The 20,777-nt window shown below is 49.0% G+C and overlaps 1 protein-coding gene across 1 annotated transcript in view; it reads right to left on the bottom strand.

Annotated features, from left to right (window-relative positions):
• The window catches only part of LEF1 (lymphoid enhancer binding factor 1), a 70,352-nt gene extending 61,342 nt beyond the window's left edge, over positions 1 to 9,010 (bottom strand). Inside the window, exons 1-4 of the mRNA XM_086890439.1 lie at positions 8,984 to 9,010; positions 8,247 to 8,478; positions 7,355 to 7,418; positions 5,760 to 5,893 (exon numbers count right to left, since the gene is read on the bottom strand). Of these exons, the coding sequence (XP_086746565.1) occupies positions 5,760 to 5,893; positions 7,355 to 7,418; positions 8,247 to 8,456 (408 nt within the window). The 5' untranslated portion in view covers positions 8,457 to 8,478; positions 8,984 to 9,010. The remainder of the gene's footprint in view (positions 1 to 5,759; positions 5,894 to 7,354; positions 7,419 to 8,246; positions 8,479 to 8,983) is intronic.
• Positions 9,011 to 20,777: the final 11,767 nt, after the last annotated feature.

Genomic DNA, 20,777 nt, shown 5'->3' with positions numbered 1-20,777 from the left:
AAGTGAATCTAATACTTACGAAGGGCTGGAGCAACAGAGACACTAATCCCTAAGTGCCCGGGCAGGAGCAGCACGCCAGGCAGCTGTGCCTCCTGCCACCGGTGTCCTGCAGAAAGGCACCAAACCAAACAGCCAGGTGAGAGCTGTCCTCATGCCAAACATCTCCTACAACCAAAACCAGCTTGGAAAGGAACACCTGCTATCCCGGACGGGCAGTTTGGGGTAAATGGGAGCCATATATGCACAGCTGGAGCGTCACAACTCATGGCTTCCCTGCAGCAGTGGGGAGGACACAAGCTGAGGACATCAGGACTTGACTAGATCAAGGACAGACTTCCTGGCTCCCAGCAGTGCTTCCCTTGTACCAGACAGACACTGAATCACTGTCCATCCACATGAGAGCATCACAGGAGATCACACACCGACACACACACACACCGACCTCACATCGCAAAATGTTCGGTGTCCATGACTCTTGCACGTTTGTCTCTTTTGTCTTCTTGAGAAGCATGGTATTTTACTACTAGGGAAAAAAAAAAAAAAGAAAAGCCCATGCCTCTGATAGGACTTCAGAAATATTAAGCAGCAGTAAAATGCTTTTGTGTGGGTTATTTCCTTCCCATATCAGGAGGCATTTTCGCTAACTGTAAACAGAAGTTAAGCACTCAAGAGAAGCCAGGCCCCCCGGTACCCAGGCTTTTCAATGCCTGCAGGCATGCAGCACTGCAACTATCTGGAAAAAGCCTTTTCCTCTTTTGATGCCTGAACCTGTGGAGCTTCAGGCTTTCTTCTTGAGCCATATCCTCCTTGGCACTTGCAGCCCATAACAAACTATTCTTATTAACATTTTTTCTGGGCTGGGATTAAGTTGGAAAAGAGACAGGAATGACATTTTGCTTAAACCACTTTAAAAAGTAAGCAGAAACTCTACCATTTAAAGTTTATATTGAGTCTGCTTCTAGATATATAGAAAAAAGGGATATTCAGGATATAAACACACACACGTATTGCTGTACAAAAGCTCCAGCTTTGATGATTTGCAATGGGTGGTGTTTTTGATAATGCCTCTGCTCAAGCCACACACACACAATTGCTGCCTCTTCGCTGAGACATTAGGAGAACATTTTGTTTTCCCCTTGCCCATTCACAATTATATAGATTTGCTAATTGCATCAGTGTGACAAGGAAGAGGCATCAAAAACTGAAAAGGTGTTCCCTTCACCAGCATGTGGCAAAGATCACAGTAAAAATGAACTGTATACCTAAGACTCTGCCTGGAGGTCTGACGAGGAGCAGCCAGACCAAACTTCAGACAAGGACAACCTAGAGCCACTGTGATAACTTCTTTGGCCTCATTTTCCAAATGGAGGATTCATCTCATTAAGTGGGAGAAAGAAAACACCACCAAAACTTATCCTATTTGCAGCTTGGGTTTCTATTTCACAGTGGCCCGACTCATAACTTGGACTGATCAGCCGTGATTGCCTGAGCAGCTGAGAGACACACTTGCAGCAATCAGGTCCCACTATAGGACTGAGCAGATTCCTGTTCTTTCCCGGCACTGCCATTTGGCAAGACTCACTGAGCTCCTCAGAAAACAGCACTAAAATTCCTCCCTGGGCAAACGCTAACACACTCCGTCAAGTTCTGCTTCCGTACAGCCGGCAAGCTTTGTGCGCCTCTGTGCTTGATTTCAAAGTTATTTAAGGAGCTAATCGGCATCATTCGACTGCACTGCGAAGCCATGTGCCACTGCAGAGCTTCGGTGTTGGATAAGCAGCTCTGGCTTGTGGAGCCCCTCAGCTGCCCATTCCTCAGGCACGAGCCTGGGGTTGTAGGGGGAAGAGAGATCTGTGACAGGACCACAGCTGCCTAAGGCCCCCCAAGCATCCTGCTCCCATGCCAACTTGGGAATCAGAGCAAAGCTTTCTGCTGGGTGATACGGGAGCAGGAGCCGAGCCACAACTTCTGCACTGTGAAAGCCTGTTTCATATTGGGCCAGGGAGGTTTCAGCTGACCACAGCTCCCAGCTATTCCCTACAACTGCATAGTGAGAAGAAGCAAATTCTCAGGAAAAGACAATACAATGAAAAAATCAGGTTTGCGTCCTTCTGCAGCTCCCATACATTCCCCCTGGGGCTCCAAAATTTCCACACAAGCAAGTGAATCAGCCCACTTTCAGAGGAACAGAAGTTGTAGCTGGGGAAACAAAACCCTCTCATGAGGCTCTGTAGCCACTAATTTTTGCGATTTCTACCCTCATCCTTCTTTCTGCCCATATTATCCTCCGAATCTCCTGGGACATCAGCTCTTCAAGATGGGAACCAACTCCATACTCCCAGCCGTGCAGAAACATACAAAGAATATCCAAAATTTGGGCTAGTCCTGCATTGTTCCTAGCCATCCAATTCTCTTGGAGAAATTCCTCATCATTTTCAGATATGCTGCATTGTGGAAGTTGCCATAAAATGTTTATACATTGTATCCTCTGACCCCTTTAACACATCCAGCTGCTACAGAGAAGCAGTTGAGCCACCAAGAAAGAAACCTAGACCCCCAAGAACTCATAAGAAGAGACAAAAGGCAGGCTGCAGAAATCCCCTATCTTTCCATAGGAAGTTTAATTTATGGGGAAGGAGAAATAAATCCAAAATTATCTTCTGGATAAATTTACAACATGGAGAAATTACCCTTTTACAGTCACCTCTTCTGTTCCCACATTCCCATCAAACGGTCAAGAAAGCTTTGCCGCCCCAAAACTAATCTTCTTAACCAAAGGAAAAAACCCACACGTTAGAAAGCAAACAGCTGTCTCCATTTCCCATCTTCAGTCCCCCCGTGCTGCTCAGAAACCACCAAGAGATATCTCGAGCACACAGGATGCACATTCACCAGGTGCCACTGCGGTCTGGTACCATCACGCGCCGCTTCTCCTGCAGCCACCCAAACCGACTGCTGAGCTTCTCCACTTACCCACCTATCTGATAAGAACACATACCGTGGCCTGAACCTGCAATTAACACTCTCCTGCTCCTACTAATACAACTTGGAAATAGAAAATCACTTGCCAATAAAATAGGAAAATTTAAAAAAGAAAAAAAATATATGGGGGAGGAGAATGGGGAAGACAAGACCTCTCTGACAACAGCAGATTTTGGAAGATTCTACATTCTTCTCAAACACCCTCTCCCTTTCAAAAGCTATGCTGAAATTAGACTTCCTTTTTTTATTACAGTTCATTAGGCAAGTTGTGTCTGACAATGGATTTGTACTTTTAATTTTACAAAGCAAGTTTCTAAAGCATTCGCCTTTTTTTAAAAAAGGAAAGGCTTTTTTTTTTTTTTTTTCCCTTCTACATATGGTGATGGAAGCAACTTTTCTCCCTTTCCAGGAAAGCTTTGGTCTCCCTTCTCATAGATGGTCCTTGCCCTGTGTCTGGACAGCATTCCCCAGGGGTGCATCCCCCGGGGCAGTTTGCAGTCAGCGGGTCTTTCCAAGGTGGAAAAAAAGATTCAGCGCCCCAGGGCGCCTTTTTAATCCTGGCTAACACCTCCAGGCAACAGATGCATCAACAAGAAGCGTCTTTGTCATGCAAATGGCAGGGCACAGGTACACACCAGGCACAAATGGCTGGGGACTACTGACACCCCAGGGGAGACCTCTGCCTCCAGTGATCTCAGCTGCTCCTGGCCCCGCTGCCCTGGGAAGGGGAGGCAGAGCAGACCCGGAGGGCAGCGGCTGGGACCCCACGGAGGAGAGCGAGCCACGGAGAGAGCGAGGATTGTCACCTCCCGGGCGCCGCGTTCTCAGCTCGCATTCAAACCCAACTGGCAGCTACGAGCCCAGCGAAGATTACACTTCAATTAAACAAAAAAATTATTTAATAACTCAAGCGTGTAGCCTTGTGGTTAAACTGAAAGAACTCCAGGCTTATGTCAACATTGCAGCCCTGCAACAGCACTGTTTTATTGAAACAGTGGTGCTGCTGTAACATGCAAGGGCAGCACTGAACTAAATTAGCCCCTCAGATGTTCAGCCGGCAGCTTTACAATTAAAAACAAGATGCGTTTTCCCCCCTTGCTCCCCTCCACCACACCCACAAAGGGCAGTTCCTCAAGTACCTCAGACAAGAGCCTCTGCAAGATGATATTCTGAGGGCACTGATGCCAGATCTGTAAAGCGTGGCAGCCCCACGGCATGCATATATGGAGAAAATCCTCAGTGAATAATTAAATTGGATTTTGTTGTTCCAAGCCATGCACCGGCACTCAGGACTTTCTTAGGAAGGTAACGTGGCAAAGAGGGGGTAAAAAAAAAAGCCTGAAGTTTCCTAGTCCTCCAAAGAGCACGTTTGAGTCTCGATGCCCTCTTGAAAAACTGCATGCTTTTCCCTATGATACATCCAAAAGGAAGTTTTCTGTAGAACAACGTTTACAACAACAAATATCAACAGACTGTGATCATCATGCTTCACCCTAAATGGCTGTAGGCCTCTGATCTGGAATTTGTACACAAAAACCTGCCACAGCTATAGAAAGCAATATATTGCATGAGTTTTTGCATCTTGCAAATGCAGATCCATGTGTTTTCCAGTGCCAAAGCACCCTGTCATTCCGACTCCAAATATACGCTAATTTAACATGTTTTGCTGCTGTCAAATTACCAATACAGATGAGGCCCCCTTCTTTTTGTTTTTGAAGTCAAATGCCACAGTCCCGAATAAAAATCAAGAACGTCAGAGAGGAAAACAATGCCGTGACAGAGACCTCCAAGTAAAAAAATCTATGAGCCACTAAGAAGGAAAACTGCTTTATCACAGGGAAGTAACAGCATCCAACTTCTCCTATCACAGCATGCACAACGGCAGCGGCATTCTTCCAGCAGGATGCCTACCAGCAAATTGTTTCCCGCTCCACTCCGGTTCTACTAATATAATTTCCACAGCTCATTTTAACACTGCCTCTCCATTGCTCTATATGTATACCAAGAGGCTTACAAAAATAAATGGGAATTGACTATCCAGAATTAAAAGTACATTAAAATCCATTAAACATGCATCTACACCAATGGAAACAGAGGGACCAACCTGGAAGAATCAGTGCTCGCCACAGTGTAAGGGAAAGCTGTAACTACTGCATCATGGTTGATATTAATTCCTAAACGACCATTTCACAATTTCTGGCTGAAGATACAGAGTATGTTTCAAAGCAATGCTGCCAGATAGATAAAGCCTTCACGCAGACCAACTGATGGTGGAAATAAATATCAATCAGCAAAGAGCAATGCCACATCTGAAGGCAAACAAACAAACAAACAAAAAAAAACCCAAACCAAAAAAACCAAACCAAAACAAAAAATCCAATCTTCTCATCTTACTGTCAAGCAACTTTAGCAGTTCTGCTTCCAGCCCTTGATTTTCCTCAACAGATTTAAAGCCAGAAAATTCACATCTGTCCCAGTCACTACAAAGACAGCATTTACATCATTCTGCCGTACATTATCCTAGAGTCGTAAACCAGGGCTCCCCCCACAAAGCCCCCGGCCCTGTTCACAGACATTAATCTCAGCTTTTCCACTGTGATCACAACCAACACCTCTAAGAGCTCTCAAACTCCACTGGACAGAGGCTCTGAACAGCAGAAGCTCAACCTTCATCGCCACTGAAGCTACCCAAAAGACCCCTGCTGTAAGTAGACTCTGCAGAGCAAACAGGAGGAAACCCAGCTTGCCAAAACCAGCCTTTGGAAGAGATAACTCACTGTTCTGGGGATGGGTGGCGACAGAGATCCATTAGGCATGTATGGGTCGTTATTCATATTTGGCATCATGATATACCCAGAATAACCAGAGTATGATGGTCCCTTGCTGTATAAGCCACTGTCTGGATGCTTTCCTATGGAAGACAAAACAATGATTACATTATTCCCCACATATGCATTTCTCATGAGTTAGAGCACTCAGAGAGGTACTGTGAATATATGAAAATGTCCTGCATGCAAACATTTCCTTACTCATGGAAATTACTGCTGACAGAAAACAATATGAAGAAATCTGTAATAACATTTTTTTTTTTTTAGGAAGAATTAATTCTTAAAGGAGGGAGTACTCTTGATGAGGAGTTTATGTTTAAAATACAGGATAGCCTCAAAATAATTTATTTTGCTAGTAGTCATTCAAATCAAAGTAGACACATCAGCAATGACATCACGTTTCTCAAGTAGCAGGTTTCCCCAATTTTATACATGCCTCTAGGATTTGTCAATTCAGAATTAATGCCAGCATGAGTTTCCAACATCATTCTTAGGAAAGGGAGGACAAGGCTGTGATAACTAGATATAATAATTTCTTTCTCTTGCTGAGCCAGTGTGTGCAGCGAACAATTCATTCTGGCTATGCTCATTGGGAACAATTAAAGGGCAGGGGGTGGCTTGGAAGGAGAGCCTACCAATTTGGGAGGGGGGCTGTTGAGCACACATGGTACTACAGTCAAGAGGGAAACCAAGTGAGGGAGGCTATTTGGTAGGAAAATAAAGTGTTTGGGTTGAGGTCCTGCAAATAGGGTGAACAGGTCTCCCACCTACATGCCCATTGACAAGGACACTACTTGAAAGTGAGGTTTGAAGAAGATGCAGAGCTGAAACCTATCCACAGCTGAACACCTCCCCCTCACTGCCCAAATGCTATGAGCATGGACATCATTGCTTTTAGGCTGTTTAATTACAAATTTGGAGGAAGATGGCCACAGAGTCCTGGAAAGCACCAGGACTGAACTGTGCCCGTCTTTATATGGAATTTATAATCTGGTTTAGCTTGTGATGATAAGCATTTGATTTTAAACATAATCTCCCACCCTTCACAGCACACATTCTTTGCACGTGTGTCCACCTTCCTAAGTGATATTCGATGAACTTTGCTATTTCCTCTGTCCTTCTCAATCAAAATTAACCAGTCGGTACATTAAAAAATGCAGGAGGTCTGTTATTTGAAAGAGGAGATTTAAGTGACAGACTTTGGCTATGGGGAAAAGCAGAGGAGTTCTGAACACGGCTGTACACTCTGTGAGTGAAGAGATAGATGTATTTAAGCTGATATCCTAAAAATAGTTATTTCTTCAGTGAAGATCCATTTGGCCTACTTATCAGTTTCTAAACAACTGGAATACCATTTGGTCACTCAAGCTAAATGCGCTGCACGTTCATCTCCTTTTTAAATGCACTTTGAAAGAGCTCCAGCATCCCTGCCCCCCAAAAGATATTAAATTCATATTTTCCAAAAGAAACCAAGTTCCAGTTTGAGGACCGTGTGGAGAGTCACAGAGGGACAACATTGCAAGACAGGACTGTGCGCATCTCACCTTCTTCGGGGTGTTCTCTGCCTTTATCATGGTAGGAATCCTGTGCTTGAGTCTGCCTGGAAACCTGACCGCAAGGAATCCACCATCAGAAAAGAAGAAGAAAAAGAAGAAAAGTCATTGTATGGATGCTCGTTTATCAATCGCACTGCTACAGTTTCTTGAAGAAAGAGAGGAATTAAGAGCGCAAGATAAACATCTTTCTTTTTCCTCTTAAGTCACTTGGAAGGCAACTGGACCAGAAACGTTTGTGTAAACTATCGTTTTATGACAACGTGAATAACTATAGGGCTTTGCAAAGCATTTCTAGCAGAAGCACCCTGCATTTAATCAAAGTGGATCATTTCTGGAAAATATTTGGCGCTCTGGCGGTCAAAACACTCCTGGTAAAAAGATACCAAAAATACTAATGAAAATCAGGTTGCCCTCCCTAGCAGATCTTTAGGGGAAAAAAAAGAAAAAAAAAAAGAAAAAAGAAAAAAGAAAAAAAAAATTAAAAAATAAAGAGATTTTTTAAAAAGGCAGGTTCCCTGCTCGCCCTTAAGTTATTTTAGAGTCGGGAATTTCTTCCCAAACAGTTTTATGCAAATCCCTTAAAGAGTTTACAGCTAATGCTCCGACCCCGCTGATTTTACTGAGGAAATTTCATGGCTCCTTGAGGTCTAATACCACCGCACCGTCGGGGAACTCGCGGCAACTTTCTCGTCCCGGGCCGAAGCGCGGAAGGGGCTCTGCCCGGCGCACCTCTGCATACAGGATTTGGGGCCGAAAGATTTCTTTTCCTATGGGAAATTTTTCCCCGGTGCCCTGGCGAAGCTCCCTCCCCGCGGCGGCGGCCGGAGCCCGCGGCACCCCGCGCCCCCTCGGTCCGCGCTGCCCCGCGGAGCCCCCGCACCTCGTGCCCGTTGGCGCCGGGGGCGATCTCGGACTCGTTGACGAGGGAGGACTTGATGTCGGCCAGGTCGCCCTCCTCCTCGGGGTGGCTGATCTCGGCGAAGATCTTCTCTTTCTGGGGGTCCCCCTCGTCCTTGAAGGGGATCATCTCGTCGGTGGCGCAGAGCTCCGGGTCCCCCCCACCGCCCCCGGCCCCCGGCAGCTGCGGCATCCTCACGGCAGCGCGGCGTCTGCTGCGGCCGCCGGCCCGCCGCGGGAAGGGGAGCGGGAGGAGCAGCGGGGGGAGGAGGAGGAGGAGGGCGGAGGAGGAGGAGAGAGGAGAAGGAGGAGAGAAGAAGGAAAAATCCCGTGAACTCCTCGGGATTGCTTTCGGCAGCCGAAGACCCCCCGCCCGCCCCCTCGGGGCCGAGGTACCCCGTCTTCCGCACGACACCGACGGCCCGGGGACCCTCGCCCCGACGCGCCGCACGGCCGGAATAGGTGGAAATACGCCCGCCCGTGTCCCGACCGCGCCAGGGACCGCCCCCCAGGAGACCCGACCCCCCTCCATCCCCCCGGGAGCCGGGCTCACCCCGGGGGCGAGGAGACGCGGAGGGGAGCGGAGCCCGCCCGCGTTTCGCCTCCGAGTGAAGTTGGCACCACCTCGGCGGGACCGAGTTAAAATGGCTGGGGGGAGGCGGGCAGGGGGAGGGGGCGTCCCGGGGGAAGGGGCAGGCGCTGCCCGTGCCGCGCACCCACCGGGCCTTTGTCCGCCGCTTCGTCCGCGGCTCCGGGCAAGGCTGGGCTCGGCGGCACCGCGAGGGGCGGGGGGCCGAGGAAGAAACAGCCCCGGGAGGGAGGGAGGGAGGGCAGGAGGGGAGGGATGGAGCGGGCGAGGAGGTGACCCCCCCCCGCTTCCCTCCGCGCCCGCGGGCAAGGGAAAAAGTTGCCGGCACGGCGCCCCCGGCCGCCTCCGCGCTCAGCGCCCGGCGCGGGGCCTCCTGCCGCAGCCGGCGGGCGCGGCGCCCCACGGGGGGCGGCGGTGGGGCGCGGGGTGGCGGCGGCAGCGCAACTTCAGCATCGCTGCCGCCCTCCCTCCCTCCGCCGTCGGGGCGGGGCGGGGCGGGGGCGGCGGAGATGAAAGGAGCCGCCGCCGTGACTGACACCGTGTCCGGGCCGGGAGGGCCGAGCGGCGGGGGCGGGGAGAGGAGGGGGCCGGGGCCAGCGCCAGCGGGGAGGGAGGAGGGGGCGCGGGGGAGCGGGTGCGGGGCTGCCCCCGGGCAAACTTTGCTCCGGCTGCTCGTAGAGCAAAGTAGAGTAGCCTCTCTGCGTGTCCGTGTGTCCGTGTGCGTATCTGCACGCGCACGTGTAGCTTTGTGTGTGCGTGTCCGCGTCGCGGGGGATGCTCCGGGGCACTGCCGCTCCTCTCCCTCCGCAGCCGAGAGCCCGCCGAGGAGGGCACGGACGCTAGCTGCATCCCCGGGAAGGGCGGACAGACCTGCTTTTTTAGGGCTGCTTTGTTGAGCCTTCCCCATCGCCACATGGCGCTGCTCCGGTGTGGGAGGCGTGCGGGGGATTGACCGGGCTCTGCACGCGCTCGCTTCGGACGAAGGGCAGAATTAAGACATCCCCACTGAATCCAGCAAGTGCCCGGCAGAAACGAGTAGTAGCCCCCCTAGAGACGGGGAGAAACCCGCCGGGGCGAGCTCGTCCCAGTTTCGAACGGGTAAATGGAGCCAGAGCAGTGACGGAGATTGACCCCTCCACCCCGTCCCGTTCCTCCAGCACCGCGCTGCCCCGTTAGCTCCCGGCTGGTCCGGCATCGCCCTGCAGCAGGGCACGGGCACAGTAAAAAAAATAAATCATCCAGACAAAAGCAAGCGCCGCGCTCGGGAAACGTCAGGATCCGCAACTTTTATTTTGCGAACGCGATGGGCGCACATTTTGCAGGAAACAACTTCCCAGTAATTTGGCATCGGAAAAGTGTTCTCGGTGCTTTGCACATGCCCCGTCAGGTTGCTAAACCTTCAAGCGGCGGGAGCCGGAGGAACGGGAACATGTGGCTGCTCAATCCGTTTTCGGCAGATGCTGGGCTCGGCACGGCGGCGGTGCCGGCCGGGACACGGGCGGGCTGAGCCCGGCTGCCCGCGGCTCTGCGTCATCCTTCTCGAACGGGGAATTAAAATCCTGCTGAGAAATCAGACCCTCCGAACCCCGAGAAAGGGAGCAAGGTAGCGGGAAACGGGGGATGGACTTGCCGAGTCGAACAAGTGCGTGAAATAAATGATCGAGAAAGAAAGAAATTAGAAATATAACTCCTGGGAAAGGGCTTAATTGTGCGATGCTCCCCAGATGCAGGGAGACCCCCTCTCTCCCGGAGACGGCTGCAGAGAGGCCATGGGGAAGCGGTTGTTTGGAAAACGACAGACAACTCGGGGATGGTTGCAGAGCGGAGACAGACATCTCCGCATCCCTCCCGCCCCTCTTCCCTTTCCTGGCGCTCGGCGGGCACCGGACACCCGGGCCGGGCAAAGCTGTCCCAGAACGTTCTGAAAAAAAGACCCTCGGCGAGAGGCTGAGCGCTGCAACCAGCTCCCCCGACGGGACGGGACGGGACGGGACGGGACGGGACGGGACGGGAGCAGGCAGGGAGCCCGCCGGAGGAGCCGGCAGCGCGCCCACTCCTCTGTTTCATTAGCGGGTCCCTCTGGAAAAGCAGCCTCCCCCCGCCCCTCCGCCGTCCCTTCACGTGGGCTGGAGTCTTTCCCGGATCGGTTTTTTGGTGGAAGGATTTTGAAGGCAAAAAAAGGGCCGGGGCGGAGGAACGTGTGTGTGGAAACCGTAATGATTTACGCCAAAAAAGATAAACTCAGGAAACGTCAACTCTAGCGTCAGATTTGACTGGACACAACACAAAGCTGTCGCGTTACTCGCAGTCCTTGGGGCACGGCCGGAGGCGGGGGGCAAGGTCTGGGGTATGGGGTATGGGGACATCCCACGGTGGCCCCGCTCTCGCCCCCGGCGGGACCCTCCGCCCTCCCCGGGCCACCGGGAGCGCACCCGCCTCCGTGCCCGGTTCCGCAGCGGCTACCGCGCCGTTTGGTACTTTCCTAGGGGTTATTTTTGCGCTTTAGGTGTTTCTTCTTTTTTTTTTTTTCTTTCTTTTTTTTTTTTTTTTTCCCTCTTTTGCTTTTAGCGTGAGTTTGTATTTTTCCGTGATTTTGGTTTGGGGTTTTTTGTTTGTTTGTTTGTTTGTTTTGCTGTTTAATTTTGGACAGGTTTTGCTGGGGGGGTTTTTGGTCGTTTAAGTGGGTTTTAGCGTTTCAGAAGGAGTTGAGGAATTTTTGTTCGCCGGGATTTTTTGCGTTTTCGGCGTCGAAGGGACCCACACTTGGAGCACTCCCCGGCTTGCCCGCACTCGGGGCGGGGAATGGAGGGGGCGGGCTGAGCACCAGCGCTCGGGGCAGCGGCACGACCCCCGAGGACCTTCAGGGGGCTGAGAGGGGAGAACCGGGGTGCCAATGACGACCCCTCCGGGCGCATTAAGCGGGGAGGGGGGGACACAGGACACTCTGGCGTGCGAAGCAGCGTCCGCCGCCGGCTCCCCCTATATAGGGAAGGGCGGGAGTGGGGCGGGGCGGCGGCGCCTTTGATGTCCCGCCGGCGGCCCCTTTCATCCCCCCGGTCCCCCCCCGAGCTCTTTGTGTGACTAAATTTGGCAGGAGCATGGAGGCGCGCCAGGGCGCCCACGTGTGCGCCGAGCTCCCAGCTGAGAGAGCCGGGGTTTTCTTCCGGGTAAGGAGACAGCGGGGGAGATCAAAGAGTTTGGGGAGCTGGAGCCGAAATGTGTAGTGGAAATAAAGTGAAATTAAATAAATAATAATAGAAAAGGGGGGGAAAAAATTTCCTTCGTCCTGGACTCGTGCCAGTCAGAGGGAAGGGGGAGCACGTAGTGGTCGGGGGAGGGAAGGGGGGGGAAAAAAATATTCTCGCAAAAGCGGGTTGCAGTTGTTTTCTGAAAAGAAAAAAAAAAGAATAAAAAGCAGCCGACGAACCAACAGACCGACCCTTTTGTTTAAAGCCGCCGGCCTGTGGAGCCAAGCGGGCTCCTCCGGGAAGAGCCGCCCGACAGCGCGTCCAGGAGCGCGGCCGGGCCGGGGCAAAACTCCTTCATCCTGCCGGACAAACAGCGGCCAAAATCCCCTTCTCCCGCCCGAGAGGCTGCTTCGGAGGGACTCTTTCCAGGCAAACCCCCCGCGATTCTTTCTCCCGCTGGGAAGCGGCGTGGAGGGTGGTCCCCCGAGGGGTGGGAGCGCTGCTTTCCGAGCGGTGCGGGGCCGGCAATCCCCGGGGCCCGCTGCCACCCTGCTCACCCTGCCCACCCCGGCCTGCGGGGATGGGCACCCGCCTCACGCTGCTCCCTCGGCACTGCCAAGCACAACAAAGAATGTGAGGTTTTAAAATTTCTCAAATCGAGCCTTTTCGGTGCCTTTTCAAGGCAATGGCGCTGAATTATGCGTGTGCCCCTGGTCTGCGCTTGCCACCCCATTTAGATAACGTCCGTGATTTATGGGCAAGTTGAATATATAGGCTGAATTCCCAAATTCCTTCTGAAGCAAATAAATCCTCCTCCTTCAGGACATGGGGTGAGCAGGGCCAGAGCAGGGATGTGCTGATTAGCCCTGGCTCTGCAGAGTTATCGCTGTGGTGTCCTGCACATGCTGCTGCTGCACAGCATCACTGGGGAGCCTGCCCCGGGCTGCCTCAGCTTGTATGGATGTGTTTGGAAATATGGACCTGTTCTGTGCCTCTGAGAAAAGAGTAATACTTCTAAGGCTCTTTTTTACCTTGTGAGAATAAATGCATTGCTGTGTTTAAAGAGACTCTCTTCTTCTGATGAATGCCATAGGGAAAGCTGTAAATAACAGATGAGAATTTTTGGGGGGGTAAAACCCAGTGTCCTCCCTCACCCTTGTGTTTTACCAGGCAGACAGTCACTTCGGTGATGCAGTCCCTTTCCCGTGCTTTTACAAATACAGTGTCCAGATACCTGGCATGCCTTTGGATTTGGGTCCAGGTTTGGACTGCAGACACTGGCTCACACTCCATGGCCTGTGTCCAGGTGCTTATCAGTGTGGCTCACCTGCTGTGGCCTCCAGATGATGCTGATGCCAGTTCCTGGTAGCCTTGAGGAAACTTAGGTGTGCTGTGGAGGGGAATTCTCCTTGCATGTATGATCATTTCTGTCATGGTGGCTGCTGAAAGGGATTCTTTCCAACAGACAAGTCTAGAGGATTCTGCCTAGTGAAGGGAACTGTTTTGTATTTGGTGCAGATTTTTATTTTAAATGGAGAAAAAAGAAAACCAAATAGGGAATAATATATTCTGGTTTTGAAGACTCATTTATTATGAGCCTTTATGAAATACGGACTCATTTTTTATAACAAAGGGCATCCTGGCTCTGTTTCTAGCAGCTATATCAAAGAGTAACTGCACTTCTCATTTAAAGCTACTTTGAAAGAGATCACATGTAATAGGTATTAGGATATTAAGAGTGTATATGTGCTTTTTGCTTTTTAATTTACACATCCAGCTTTCCAGTTCTGGGATGCCATTAATGTTCTTAGTCCAGAATTACTCTGTTTAAAGAGCTAGGTTTTCTTAGCTCTTGCAACAACATGGGCTTTATGAGATTTGAGTGGGAAAATCTTACCAGTGCATTTTTTACTGTAAGAGCGTTTTTTTAGAGGAGGGCATCGGTGGCTCACGAATGTGTTGTTATCTTATTTTGAGATTGAAATAGATAGTAGTTAGTGATTCCTTTTTTTTTTTTTTCCTTTTTCTTTTTTTATTTAAGTGTAAGATAAAATACAGGGCAAGTGGCATGGCTTATTCAAATAAAAGATGACACAAAGTAGCTTGCAAACTAACCCTTACACCGAGCAGTGCCATTGCAGGATTATTTCTGATGACTCATCAGATCAGATAATCCACAGCATGTGGATAAAAGGGGACACAGGACTCAGAACTAAACCCAGAAAGCCACGCTTGGAAAAATGCAAAATGTGAGGTTAATGTTGTATTAAAGGTAAGACCTGAAAAGAGCACAGCAACATGCTGCCCCCCAGCAGGGATTTTTAGCCTGGCATTTTTGAAAGGACCAAAGAGATGTTCAAAGGGAGTGCAGTAAAATATCCCCAAAGGGGCCTTTGAAAATCCAAACTTTAGTAGTTTTGTGGGACGCCACATTAATGTGAGATTCTGGCTGAAGAAATGTGTTTTAATTTCAGAGCAGCAGTTTTGCCCATTTACGTCAACATTTCCTACTTTCTTGGAGGGGGAAGTTCTGCTCCTGAATAAATCAATGTTATACATATCCCAGAACAGATGAGATTTTCTCCATCCCAGAGCCAGGATGCCACACCCAGGGGCAGTGTCTGTGGGTAGGCTTTCAAAGGCCCCTCCAATCCAGTTCTGCTTCTGCACCTTTAGCTTGGGCTCAGAAGTGCTGGTGAGTGTCACTGCAACTTCTTGAATGCACCAGGGAAAGCCCCTGAGGGCCTTTTGCCAGGGTTTTGTGCACGTGTCATTGGAAGCCTGATGCTGAGAATGTTTATTGGTATTTGTGCTTGATTGTACAGTGAAAAATTAGTATCTGGAGCCCCCTAAATATATGAGGTGCTTTGTAAAGCAGTCACCCTTTTACAATAGCCCTTGGCAATGGCTCTAGCTAGATCTGTTTTGGAATTCAGCATACACCAATTGATATATTCTGCCAAATATATAATGAACAGGCAGAGCTGACTGTGCACCAGTGTTTCCTTCTGGCTTTTGAAATGGCGATCGCTCCCTTTCTGTGCTCCCAACGAAATCAAAGCATCTTGTAATCCTTTGCTTGTTTTTAAGTGACAGTAGTCCTCTGTTCCCTGACAAATATTGCCAGCAGAAGCCTGGTAGCTCCAGACAAGGTCCTTTGAAAGAGGTGGGAGGGGAGAGAGGCTCTGCAGGCAACTTTCCAGCAGCAGCTGTGCACTAATGGCATGGGAGTGTGGGAGGCTACTCCCGGGTTAGTAAGACAGTTCAGCAATGCAGTGAATGTGTGCTCCCAGTACATGACTCCTATTTACTTTTTTTTTTAATTCCCTGACCTTTGTCTGACCAAGTCCATCACCAAAACGCAGCTGGATGGGGAGGGGGAGCAGCAGCCAGGCTGTACCAGGGATCTGGCTGCGCTCGGTGAAACATGCGGCACTCCCCCAGGGAAAGTGTTTAAGGCAAGTAACGAGGTGGCAAGTTTTCTGTCTTGCTGAGAAAGTTATTTGGAGTTGGGTCTTGTTTTGCCATAGCATCTCTCACTTCCCATGGAAGTAAGTGCCATTAATTTGCCCGACAGAGGTATTAAAATATAACAGCTGAATACCAGTCAAAGGTGGCAGTGTTTGATAGGGAAGTGGCAGAGAAAGAGAAGTTTGCAGGAGTCTGGGGTATTGTTCAGAGCCTTGTGATCTCAGCATCACAGCTCCAGGGTTTCAGGTCTGGTAATGATCTGAAAATACAAGTTTTCATGGTGACTGGAAGGTGGAGAGGCACAACCCATGGGGACAGCAGTTAGGGCTCACCTTTTGATGAAGAGCGAGATCAGTCAGAGCTGCCACTGGCCATTTCACCTTTAGCTCCATCTTCCTTTGAGTGGTTCTCATGGACTACTTGTGTCCGTGCCCAGGGGAAGCAAGCAGTTTTGGCCTGCAATTTATAGTTTCAGAAAGACTGTCTAAGACTGAAGGAAGTAAAGAGAGGTGAGCAGAAGTCCTGCAGGTGTGGCTGAGTTGTCAAAGGAGAATATCACATGCAAGGAGGTTTCAGTCAAATTCTAGAGATCCTGACTCATAACTGTGCTGGAGCAGGGACCTACAGATGACAGCCCACACTGAAAAAGAGCTGATGAGGGATGATGCTAAGGACAGTGTGGGGTAGAGGAGAAGACTGTAAGTGAATGGTTGCACTTAAAATTCCCAAATCCCCTGTGTGATGCTGCTCTGAGTCTCCCAGAACTGCTTGTGGCTCCTGCCGAGCTCAGCCAGAGCATGGGTACTCAGGCTCTCTTTAGATAAGCCCTGCCTAAGGAGGAGAATGGTTTCTGCCCTGCTGGAGAAGGGCAGTGAGAGAGGGGAACCCTTTAGGCTGGCTGGGCTATTGCAGAGGGTGGAAACAAGGGTTCAGATTGTGGCCCTCGTTGCTCATCTGCCAGGTTACACCATGACTGATCAGTCAGCTTCTGGCCTGTACATCTCCACAGAAAGCTGTGCACTCTCTCCTGTTTCTACCTTGACTCCTCTGCTGCTTTCTGCTGGTCAGAAGGAAGGACGCAAAACTCGCGTGTCTGGGTGAGCCTCCAGTTGGCAGCTGAGCCAACAGTTCTTGCCCACGTAGCCAGGCTTTTCAACAAAACAAGAGACTCCAGATAATAGTACTCTTCCTGGCCAAAAGACTTTAATAACTTTTACTAATTTCAACACCTTTTTAAACAATGTGTAATTAAATTATGAAGTTTCTTGCTGCAAGATGTTATGGAGGCTGACAGGATGAATGGATTCAGAAAAGGATTAGGCAAATTCATTTTGTCCATGAAACAACTGCTTGGGTACAACCTCTGGCTTAACAAGTCCCTGAACCTCCAATTGCAGGCGGTCATTCCGGGCACACGGAAGGTGATGCAGCAGAGGAGCGCAGATTTGGAAAAGCAAAAACTGCAGAAAATTACTCAAATGCATGCTGTGATGGAGAAGTCAGAATCTGAATTTGCAGCATGCCGGCAGTCACTGGCCTCAAGCTATAACCGAGATTGATACCAGCTGATGAATGCATGCCGCTACTTATGTTGATAATGAAATAAAACTTTCCCTGCTTTATTTGTCTGTCCCTTGAGGAATTCAGTTCTTCAGACCTCTCTCACAGGCAACACTACTTTTTATTACATTTATTTATGTTTGCTGGCCGTGAAACATCTAAATAGTGTTTCATTAAAAAAAGTCTTTATACGAGAAAGATCAGAAGCGTTCCGTGGTACTTATTTTTCTTTAAAGAGGGTATCTTTGGCATGCAGACAGGCTGTGGCTCACCATTATAAGTTAGCAAAGGATCATCCATGAGATATTAGCCATAACCAGAATAATATTAGGTAACTAGGAAAATTAGCTTTTAATGGGATTTCCTTTCATATGAGATATATTATTTTGAAGTTGAGGAAAGCTTTCTATTTTTCCTTGAATGCAAGCAAACACCTTGTTATTTTGAGCTCTCTTTCTCTGAAACACTGTGTATTTAGCCTTGATATGGGCATAGGATTCACCAGATAATTCTGCATTAGAAGAGTGCTATCTTTAGTGAGAGCAATTAAGGCAAAGGGGCTGCAGGCCAAAGCACTGGAGCTGTATAAGGATAGCAGAAGCTGTAGATTAAGCTGTATATTAATTACTTGGTTCCCTACTTGGAGCTATCAACAGTGAATTCTTTAATTTTATGTTGCACTTTTTTAAGGTAGTTTGTGGTTCACTAAAACTCAAAGCATCAGGAGGTTTTGCAGGTAAATATTAAAATGGTGAAACTACTATGGGTGTTTTGAAAGAAACAGCTGAAGCAGACTCCAGAGGTGGATCCAGAGGGAGGGTGCAGGGCAGCACTTGTCCAGGTACATTGCTTTATGCAAGCTCTTGCACAGGGCTGCAGTGAGATGGATTTACTTCATCCATGCCCTGAGCTGGGCTGTGGATTTGAGGTTGTGTGAATGAATGTCTGATTTGGGCAGGAAGGTCTCCCGTCCTGCTCCACTCCATGGCTTATGGAGCTGCCCACAGAGCCTCTGTTACACATGGTATGCTCTCCAAATTAACAGGTTTCTGCCCCAGAGAAGCTTATGCTCTGGAGGAAGTTATTATCTTTGAACTTCTTTGAATTATCCTCATCTGGGGAAATTAATTATCCTTCAGCTCATTCTCATCTCTCAGAAGCTCCTTGTCCCCTCAGCCACACTTTTGTCTCCCTTGTTACTGCTGCACATCCTCCCTGTGGACCCTTCCCACAGCTGGGGAAGCCTGTGAGATCCCCTGGGGCTGCTCTTGACTTCCAGCCAGCCACCAGGGCAGCTGCCTCTTGCCCAGTTCCCAAGCAGGGGAGGGGGCCCTGTTAATGTTACTTTGTTCAGTTGATCTGGGTCTTGTCAAACATATGTGCCTTCAGAAGTCCTGGCTCTGACCTGGGAAACAGGTGGCACCTTGTTAGCCTTTTCAAAGGGAGTTCTCCTGATCTGCTGTGTAATTTAGGCTCTTGTGTTAAATATAACTCAGTGTGGAGCGATGCCTGTAACCATCCTGCTTGGGCCAGTGCCTGCATGTCGGCTCAGAAGGGCTCTGCACAAATGCAAGAGCTCCCACTGGGCATCCTCCCACCAGGCTAAGGGTCTCTGCCTGTGGTGGCTGTCATCTGTCATGCAAGGAAAGGATCCTTTGTGCCTTACTCCCATCAAAAGCTCAAATAGCCATTTACTACATGGTAGAGGAGGAAATGTCAGCAGTAGCAGCACTCTTCGCAGTGATTCTGAGATCCATCCCTACCACAGAGCCACAGAATCAATGAAGTTGGAAAAGACCTCTGAAGTGATCGAGTCCAACCTGAGCACTGCCACGTCAGCTAAACCATGGCACCAAGTGCCACATCCAATCTTTTCTTAAGCAGGGACAGTGACTCCACCACCTCCATCTGTAGCCTATTCCAGTGTCCAATTTCTCTGATAACAGACATTGGTGTAATATAACTTAGTAAGTGTGTAATAGCTAACATTTTACTTCTTTGCCCCTTTTCTTCTGTCAGGAGCGTAAATGCCAGCCATTGGCATTTGATGTGGAAAATGCACGGCTTGAGATTGACCCAAGGGCTGAGCTTCCTTCAAAATTGCTGTGTGTCAGGAGGATCCCAGAGAGAGACATGGGCTACCATCAGGCCAAGGAAGAAAGAATCCATGCCCCAACAGGATTGTTGGAAGTGGTTTCAACAATCTCTCCCTGGAAGGGCAAGAGGCTGCCAAACCAGGACATTTTATTTGTGGTTGCTTGCTTGCTCTGACTGAGCTTCGATCATGTAGCTGTGGGATGATGTGAGCACACCTTGCTGGGCTGGTGTGTTGGCTGTGCTTTCCCTCAGCAATGAAAGGCTTTCTACTGTGCAAGTTATTGTCTTGGGCTGTACCAATAACCAGAGTGCTTATCCCAGGAGGGTTTCTGTAAAGAGTCCACCACCTCTTTTGTAAAGGTGAGTAGGTTTGGCCATTCAGACACACCAGTGTAACACCAGGTGTTATCAGTAGGCATTTTTCAGGAATACTGATTTACTTAATTTACATAAAAACTATAAGGACAGCTCTCTAAGTTTGTAAGGCTTTAAAAGCTTTAGGTTAGAAGAACACAAACCTGCTCACTCAGCTCTGTCAGCCCAGCTCCTCTCTCAGAAATCAGCTTCTGCCGAATGCAGCCTGGAATTGTGTGATTTACAGTGCGTGATGAGCCTTTCCTGATGCTGTCCTGGGAAAGGTAAGAAGAGCTCTCCATAAAGCTGAAGGAGCCTCACAACAACTACAATACCCTGGAGCCCTTGATCCTTCAAATTTCACAGCATCTGGCACAAGCAGCTCTGTCAGATGTGATGGTTATGGAGTAGTGCATGCAGAAAAGCTGTGAGCCATTTGGAGGAAAAAAAAAGTAAGACACCTGAGACTATGATGGAAATATCAGGGGCACTCAATAATAATTGCAATAATTGAAATAAATAAATAAATATTTATCAGCCATGTTTTGGGGTTGTGTTGGCCCTTTCCTTTATGTGCATGAGGTTCTGCCCCACTTCTCCATTGCTACCAAATGCTGAAGCTGTTTGACAGGAGAGTCGGTCGAGTACACCATCCCATCAGGTTTGTGAGGGTTTTTCTGTGTTTTAATCTAGAAGTATTTTTTCCAGCAAGATTTTGGAGCAAGATTTATTTTCAGTTTCTTTGAGGCAGTTTGGAGCCAGAAAGGAACAAAAAGGCCTCCAAACACCAAAGGAAATGGTGCCACTGAACAAAGGGTCTCTTGTTTGTAAACTTCCATTTTAAAGTGTTGGTGCATACTCTACTGGAACAGTTTTTCATTTTTCACTTACACAGTCCAATGTTTTGAATACTAACCTACTCAAGAGTCAAGTACGTTTTAGGGCCCTTTGGAGTGTCTTTTTAGTGCTGCATCTGTTTCTGAGAAAGCTGGGCTGTCTTCACTCCTATGTATTGATCCTCTTAGATAATGTGTCCAGAGAGAAAAAAAGGGGAGAGTGTTTCAGTTTGCAGAGAAACACAGCTAAAGAGACTGAGCCAAATCTGTCCTGTAATCTGTCAGCTGCAGAGCCTTCATCACTGAATGATCCTCACCTCATGTTTCTTGCAGCACCAGAACAGGACTCTATTTCAGAAAAATAACAACCCAGGAACAAAATAAAAAAAAAAGAAAAAAAAAAGAAAAACAAACAAAGA

This window comes from Cyanistes caeruleus, chromosome 5 (assembly GCF_971803275.1).
Source record: "Cyanistes caeruleus chromosome 5, bCyaCae1.hap1.1, whole genome shotgun sequence".
Lineage (NCBI taxonomy): Eukaryota > Metazoa > Chordata > Aves > Passeriformes > Paridae > Cyanistes > Cyanistes caeruleus.
Note: the sequence above shows the minus strand (reverse complement) of the source record. Positions and strands in the feature narration are given on the sequence as shown.